This window comes from Lolium perenne, chromosome 7 (assembly GCF_019359855.2).
Source record: "Lolium perenne isolate Kyuss_39 chromosome 7, Kyuss_2.0, whole genome shotgun sequence".
Classification (NCBI taxonomy): domain Eukaryota; kingdom Viridiplantae; phylum Streptophyta; class Magnoliopsida; order Poales; family Poaceae; genus Lolium; species Lolium perenne.
The window spans coordinates 172,941,607-172,949,346 of record NC_067250.2 but is presented as its reverse complement, the minus strand read 5'-3'; the positions used below and the strand labels follow the sequence as shown (position 1 = coordinate 172,949,346).

General features: G+C 46.1%; 2 protein-coding genes across 2 annotated transcripts; one reads left to right on the top strand and one right to left on the bottom strand.

Annotated features, from left to right (window-relative positions):
- Window positions 1–663: 663 nt before the first annotated feature.
- LOC127301083 (zinc finger protein CONSTANS-LIKE 5-like) lies at window positions 664–1,847 on the top strand. Its single transcript, XM_051331297.2, has one exon. It carries the CDS (start codon window positions 742–744, stop codon window positions 1,501–1,503), a length of 762 nt encoding a protein of 253 aa, XP_051187257.1. The 5' UTR covers window positions 664–741; the 3' UTR covers window positions 1,504–1,847.
- A 1,165-nt stretch (window positions 1,848–3,012) lies between these two features.
- Window positions 3,013–7,082, bottom strand: LOC127301082 (probable receptor-like serine/threonine-protein kinase At5g57670). The gene is made up of 11 exons (XM_051331296.2): window positions 6,808–7,082; window positions 6,608–6,699; window positions 5,998–6,116; window positions 5,291–5,412; window positions 4,800–5,207; window positions 4,401–4,655; window positions 4,155–4,312; window positions 3,914–3,993; window positions 3,659–3,794; window positions 3,422–3,571; window positions 3,013–3,303 (listed from the first exon to the last, which is right to left on the bottom strand). Exons 1-11 carry the CDS (start codon window positions 6,992–6,994, stop codon window positions 3,184–3,186), a joined length of 1,827 nt encoding a protein of 608 aa, XP_051187256.1. The 5' UTR covers window positions 6,995–7,082; the 3' UTR covers window positions 3,013–3,183.
- Between the last annotated feature and the right edge of the window lie 658 nt (window positions 7,083–7,740).

The following is a 7,740-nucleotide window of genomic DNA, read 5'->3' as shown; positions in this document are numbered from 1 at the left end:
CTCCATCAGAGCGCCACGAGTAGCCACACCGCCGCCACGTACCACCAGAAGCAGCTCGCACACCCCTCGGCAGCCAGATCCCCATGGGCATCTCGCCATTCTCCACACGGTAAAAACTAAACCTAGACTAGACCTACTACTACAACTACATATAGGAGGCCAACCACCTCTTCCCCGTCGTCTCCGGCCAGCAAAGCCGCCGAAGAGGAGAAGGAAGCTCTCAAGAAGAAAGGAGGAGGAGAGAGAAAGGGAAGGGGGAAACGAGAGCCCCCACTCCCTCTGAGTTCCATATGCTTTGGTGATGCCAACAACTACTAGCTATCGGCTAGACTCTCAACATGTGGATTTCAAAATATAGTCCATTTTAGTTTACAGCGTTAACTAAAATATCTATTATGGAAAATCCAACCCTAGGTATAAATCAAACACACCCTAACTAGACTAGCTAGAAGAAAGTTTGGTTGGGAAGAGAACAAGGGTGCCTACCAGTACACCTACCAATTCTTGCTAAACTGCACTCACTAAGCAGGGGGCAAAGTTTACAGGGCCAGTAGACTTCCACGTGTCCTCTCAAGCGCTTCACCAACTCCACCCTCTCCAAGCTCCCTTCTCCTCCTCCTCCACCTCGCTATTTATACAGCTCAGCAGCTCACTTGCATTTCCCACTCACACTCGATTACATTAACCAATCAAAGCGACAAGCTCATTGTCAGCAGAGTAGCTTAAGGCAACTAAACAGAGATGGGAAGCGAAGGCAGCAGCACGAGCCCGAATGGCAGCGGCGCCGCAGCCTGCGCCGTCTGCGGCGGCACGGCGGTGGTGTACTGTCCGGCTGACTCGGCGGCCCTCTGCGCACCATGCGACGCGGCTATCCACGCGGCGAACCCTCTGGCTTCCCGCCACGAGCGCGTGCCGCTGGCGGCCGCCATGGTGGCGACCTCCGGCGTGTACGACCTCTTTGCGGCTGATGATGAAGGGGTGTCGTCCTGGCCGGGACAGGGGCTGGCGCAAGGCAGCCCCAACAGCAGCTCGTCCAGCTTCAGCAACTACAGCGGTGCCGAGACGAGCCTTTTTCACCTTCTCTCCGACGTCGACCTCATGGCTACCGGCGCCGCCGGTGGGAGTCTGTCGGATGGCATGCCCATTCACGGGGCCGCCGCACCGTTGTGGCTGCAGCCCGGCATCGCCGTGGATGCCTCTACCTGGTCTTCGCCGTTGGAGTCCGCCGTGGTCGCGGCGGCAGCGGCGGACAGACGGGAGAGGGTCAGGCGGTACCGCGAGAAGCGCAAGAACCGCAAGTTCCAGAAGACCATCCGGTACGCCTCCCGGAAGGCGTACGCCGAGGCGCGGCCAAGGATCAAGGGCCGCTTCGTCAAGCGCGCCGCCGGCTCAGACGACGACAGCACGAGCGCCGCCGCCGAGGGGGCCAAATACTGGCTCTCCTTCTCCGACGACAGCGTTGTGTTCGACGCCCCGTCCTACGGAGTCGTGCCAAGCTTCTAGAAAGATCTGGAAACATAGGCGAAGAAACAGGTGGGATCGGACCTTTTAGTGAATGGTTAAGGTGCTCGATCAATCGTGGCAATGGCGTCTGCTCAGCTTGAAACACAATTCAGCAAAGGGCAGATGCCATGCCATGCTGCGATCCTAGTGGCGCCAATTGATGCGCCGTCGTGTTCATGTTCGTGTCGTGCCATCGTGAAAATCCGCCATCGCTATTTTTAACTGATGATGCGGGTTTTCGATGGATGGAGTGTAATTTTTATTTGAATTAGGCGATTAGTTAATTTATTTCCGCATGTAGCTGCTTGTTGATTTTCTTTGTTAAGATAAATAAATTTGGTAAACTCCTTCGAACAAACCACACTGCCGTTCATGATGTGTTACAGTTGCGGCAATGCGGCCAGTCATTTTGTGCCCAGTTTTTTTTTTTTTTTTGGTTGGCGTTCTCTATCTTGATGATGTCAGCTTTCGGCAATAATGGCATAATGCCATTCCATAACCAGATTAAGGAGGGGATAAATCTATTCTAAGATAGCTCGTGCAGTTGTTCACATGTAGTTTTCAGGTTTTAATTTTCTATGCTAAGATAATAAATCCCATGTCATTTTTTCTTATGAATAGATAGCAAGCCATGACGATGCTCATCTTTTCTTAATTCGAGCTTGGAGATGTGACTTGATCATTGATGTTTTTTTGACAGTTTTGATCATTGGTGTTCCGGACTTCGCAGCAGTGGTATGTAAGTGGGGGCGACAACACATGTGAAGTTCGGAGTCTTACCTTTCAGGGTGAAAACCCAAGATCTGGTCTTAACTGGTTGTGTCTGTCAATATCCTTGTTGAAGGCATTGTTTTGAGAGCGGATACTATCTTCAGGCTGAAAACCTAAGATGTTTGATCGGTCGACGACGACGCTGGTGTACTGTTCCCTTCTTGGAGGTGTCGTTTTTGAAGAGTCTGAATTTCAGGTGTTGTCTTGGTGGTGGTTGTACTACTGTTGCTAGGGCTGGGATACTGTAGCAGGACTTTTATTTCTTAGTTTTCTTTTTCTCTTTTTTGGCTGTGTGCATCCGTAATGTTTTAGTGCATTGCGTTGTTGCAGAGGCTGGGTGTAATTGGTATCGTTTGATATTAATATATTCCCTTTATCGAAAAAAATTGGTGCTAAGTGCTAACTTTGTTGTCTGGTAATAATGCTAAAGTATATGAGCATGTAGTGAGTTTGACAAATAGTTTCCGAATCACGAATTATTCCTGGGATCATTCTTCTTCTCTCTGGTTCTTTAGTTGAAGGACGAAGTGAAGGTAAATGTCTCTTTATTTCTGTGGGATGTTTGTTTATATGGTGACTCACTGTAGGTTGCCTTATTTTATTTTGACCAAGATGTTAGTTCCACCTGTCAGTGATTTCTTATGATGTTATGCTTGCAGGTATTCACACTTGAACAAAAACAACTTCCTTTGCTCATCCATACCCCACTTGAACTGATAAAGTTAGCCAGCATTGGATACATTTCAAAAATCTCCTTCCTAAATCACCTGAATACATCCCAAGCATCTAACGCTCAAAAACCAAAACCCATAGGGGAAAAAAACAATAGACATACCCGGTAGCACAGCACATGACAGAACCACAATAATAAGCCATATCGACACCAAAATAAATAATAGCCTCTATAAATCAGGGAGAACAACATTCAGAAAATAATGTGCAGTCATCCATGTCGTCGACTTCGTCCTCTGGAATGTTCCATTTCTCAGGTTCCGTCAGGCACTCATCAGTAGACAGAAAATGCAGCACCTAGAAATATGACATTTGTTGTCATTTCATTTAGTAGTGTAAAACATGTACTGTCTGTACTAATAGTGTGTCGGTCAGATCATATCATATCAGCTAGTATGAGATGATGAATGGGTACCTCGGCCATGGACGGACGCCACATGGCTGGCCGCAAAATGCAGCGTGACGCGACTGCGACCATCCTCTTCAGCTGATCCTTGTCGTAGTCGTCGCCGAGGTCAGGATCTGCAAGTTCGGTTGCTTGCCCAGCCTCCAGAAGTGGCTTTGCCTAGACAGCAAGAGCAAACGTACAGTGTGAACGGTGCTTTGGCAATCCATTTATTTGAATGTGTTGATTTATTCTAGCAATGCTCACCCACTGAAGAAGGCTCAGCTTGGAGCAGTCAATGGGCCGCCTTCCGGTAACAATCTCTAGGAGAAGAACCCCGAAAGCGAAGATATCGGTTTTTTCGTCGACGATGCCGTGCATGAAGTACTCTGGTGCTAAATACCTGCTCACAATTTACATTGATGTTTTAAAGGTTTTCACTAGACGTGATGTATTTGTTTTTTATATTACGGCTGTTGATTACACATGATTGCAGATGGATGGCACTTTGCCAGTCCTTACCCAAATGTGCCTTCTATGGGTACGACAGAGTGATGAGTCCATTGTTTGGGAAGCCACTTTGCCAGTCCAAAGTCAGAAATCTGTTTCATAGAATAGAAAAAAACACATCACATTGATTCAAGTTTACGTCATTATCATGGAACTCAGAAGATTTCTTTGCATAGCGGATACTACTAGACCGACTGTTTTGTTCCTCTGGTTAGAAGAAGGATCATTGTTCAACGCGAAAAAATAGGGCTACCTGAGGTTCAAAGTCATCACCAAGAAGTATATTGGCTGCCTTTATGTCGCGGTGGATGATCCGATGCCTGCAGAACATGTGCAGATACTGCAAGCCCCTCGCAACGCCTACCGCAATCTTTTGCCTCAAAGACCACTCAAGGACCTTCCCACTCTTCCCTGAAAAATGTGATCTTCTGTTGTCACATTGTTACTGACAAAATCATCAGCTCAATTCTGAAATAACACTACTGGCTAAAACTGATACCGTGCAGTGCAGATGCGAGCGTCCCATTTGTGCAGAACTCGAAGATTAGGTACAGTCCATTCTCAACACAGCAGCCAAGCAGGTCAGCTGTGTTTGGATGGCAGACATGCCCTTGGATCCCTAGCTCTGATAGGAACTCCTTCTCCTTCTGCTCACTGGGCTTGCCTTTGGCCAGCCTCTTCACTGCTATGCATTGGCCATCAGACAGTATACCCTTGTATACTTCCGCATAGCCTCCTCTTCCGCATATGCTATCTGAGGAGCAAAAATATCAATTAGATGCAGTCTTATAGATCAATCCGTTGGCCGTATTTTGCATGATGATAAACCGTACAAATTGTATGGATCATTAGTGCTTCAAATTAGGACATTAAACACCTGAAAAGTGAAAATAAGTACCTGGATGGAAGTCATCAGTTGCTACTGAAATCTCTTGGTAGCTGTAACACTTCCAGACAGGTTTCTGATCCTCCGTAAACGTCGAGCAGACATCGCTGCCTTTCACGCTTTCATCATCCACAGACCGTAGGAATGGAAGCCAGAGCTTCATGTCTGATAACCGCCTCCAGAGGCCATTCTGACTACGACGACTCACCTCATTGCTACATGTGCTGTAGCACTCTTCAGTGACTTGCAGGTGCTCCACTTCCTCCGGTCCATCGAGTACTGCCCTCGGCGAGCTCTTGTCTTCATCGTTGCCATCACCCGTGGATTGAGGAACCTGCTTGTGTGTCGAGCTTGATCTAAGTAGTTTCTGAAGTGGTGGAAATCTTCTACTCCATGTTGAACTTGAGGACATGCTGCTGTCTGTAATTTATGGTTCAGAATTAGTACATGAACTAACATGGATGCTCGTCGGGAAATCTGAATCTATGTACAGAATTTCTCACCGTCAAATGACCGAGACTTCAACCTAGTGCTACTCTTTGCCAGGCCTTCCCTTCCAGCAGCAATGACTGAGCAGTTGTTTGGAGCATGCATGAAGCAGTAGTTTGCAACCTCAAAGTGATTCCTAGAATGGCGGCAATAATAGCATTGAGTGTCTAGGGAAACAGTAGCAGCATAAATTATTTCTGCGGTACTTGCACTAAATTAAAGCATATCTATTATTGCTTTTGAGTTGCATAAACTACATACCAAAGTGACAAGAACGTAAACTGATAGAAAGTTCAGTTCAGTATCTGAACATGAACAAAGAAGTCCCTCTGTTCCTCTTTATAAGGTCTATTACTTTTTCAAATTTCAAACTTTTATATCGTTGAGTAAGCTTATAGAAAAAACTATCAACATTTAAAATAGTAAATAATCAAACATATTTCATGATGAATCTAACATACTGATTTGGTATGGTGAATGGCGATAATGTTTTCTAGAAACTTAGTCAAAGGTAGTCGATTTCGACTTTAAAAAAACTAATACGCCTTGAAAGAAGGAATGGAGGTTTTTGTTTTGAGGAGATTTTAAACTACATTCTGAAGTGACAAGACCAGAAACTTATGGAAAGTTCAGTTCAGCATCTGAATATGAACAAAGAAGTAGGAGTACCTAATTATTTTTGCACCTTTTTCTTTTCTTTTGAGTAGCTTATTAGGATTACCTGTGATATGTACTCTTAGATCTTCCAACAATTAGAAACTTTGCATCAGTAAATTCAGCTTCCCGGGTCAGGGCTCTTGGAATGCTTGAGCTGCATATCACCTTTGCCTCCAAATTGACCTGAAAGAAAAGACATAGGATGCATACTAGTATCAGAGCACTACAAAACTACAGCCCTTTTGTTTTAGCTTAACTCAATAGTACTCCATAAGCTTAAATGGAAGTACAATCTCCCAAATTAGCAACATTGAAGCACATGAGGAAGCATGAAAGAAGATAAACTCAGACCACGGTACTAATCATTGCGTTTTGGTCCAGATATACCTAACAGCTGAAAAGGGACATGACAAGGCTGACAGGAAGGGGGCACCAAACTAAAATCTAATGAGCACAACTTTGCTTCCAAGTTCCCACTACACTGTGTTCACCAGAAGAAAACAAATGCACACACCAACAAAGAAATAAAATTGGTAACAAAAAGAATGCAATAACTGAACACCAAAGAATGTAGTGCTTGAACCCCCACTGTGTCAACAAATGAATATATTATACAGGAGGCAAACAAAACGATTGCAAAACTGAATTGGGTTAATTATTTGATCAATCTGCACCTGTTTAGCCTCGCATGTCTCCACAAACTCCCCAAGCATGTAGATCACGAAGGCGTTCGCCTTCTGCAGCCTGTTCTTCCTTCCCCTTCCTCCTGCCGTCCAGAAACCACGACAGAAAGGCGACAACAGTAAATCATCAAGACAAGAACAAGAACTCATGCAGCTGCAGCAATTACTCAACAAAGTTGCCAGACAGTTACCGAGAACATGAACCGCAACGATGGAATCGTTGGGCTTCGCGATGACCCTGATCGCCCACGACAGCAGCTCGGAGCATCCCCGGGAGTTGTTGGGCACGCCGACCAGTATCCTGGAGCCTTGGTGCCGACCTCCATCGCTGCTGCACTCCTCAATGGCGTCCATGCCCATACCCCCTCTCCCCAACATCGATCCTAGGCAGCACTACTATTAGTGGCACCTCTCGTTGGGGCTGCGACCGATGGCGACGAGGATGACGACGACGGCCACGACAATGACAGGGATTTGTAGGAGGACAGCGCCGTGGCATGGTGAAAGGTATAGGAGTGCAGTGTAGTGGAAAAGGGCGGTGGTTAGTTAGTTGGAGGTAGTGATGGCCATTAGCCAGCTCTATGCCCTGTGGGCCACCACCATGCACCAGCACTTGGCAACTACCGTGGCATACTGGCATTGCTTGCTTACAAAATTGGGGTTGCTTGGGACTGAAGATGCGTGCATGTACAAAGACGGGTAGAGCTGGGAGTACCTAGCATTGGTGCACGCTTGAATCTGATCGGATCCTGCAGTATTCGGTACCCAATCTTATCTGACATATGTGGTGCAGTTAACTGTTTTTCAGTTTTGAGGAAACCGTTAAACGTAGCTGTTCTAGGAGTTTACATCAACAACTTTTAGCATGACATAAGTATGGAGCTACTGAAATGCACATTACCAAGTTTACATTTGCAGCGTTCTTACTGGACAAGTTCTGAAGTCTGAAAAAGGTAAGCAATATTTAGGTGCAGGCTAAGCTTTTTTGCACGGTTGGAGTATTTCAACAGAATGAACTAATGCCCCAACGATAAACATTGTACTTTTTTTTTGAGAAAGCGCATACACTCACCCCTATGAACGCACGCACGCACACCCTACCCCTATGAGCATCTCCGAAAGAC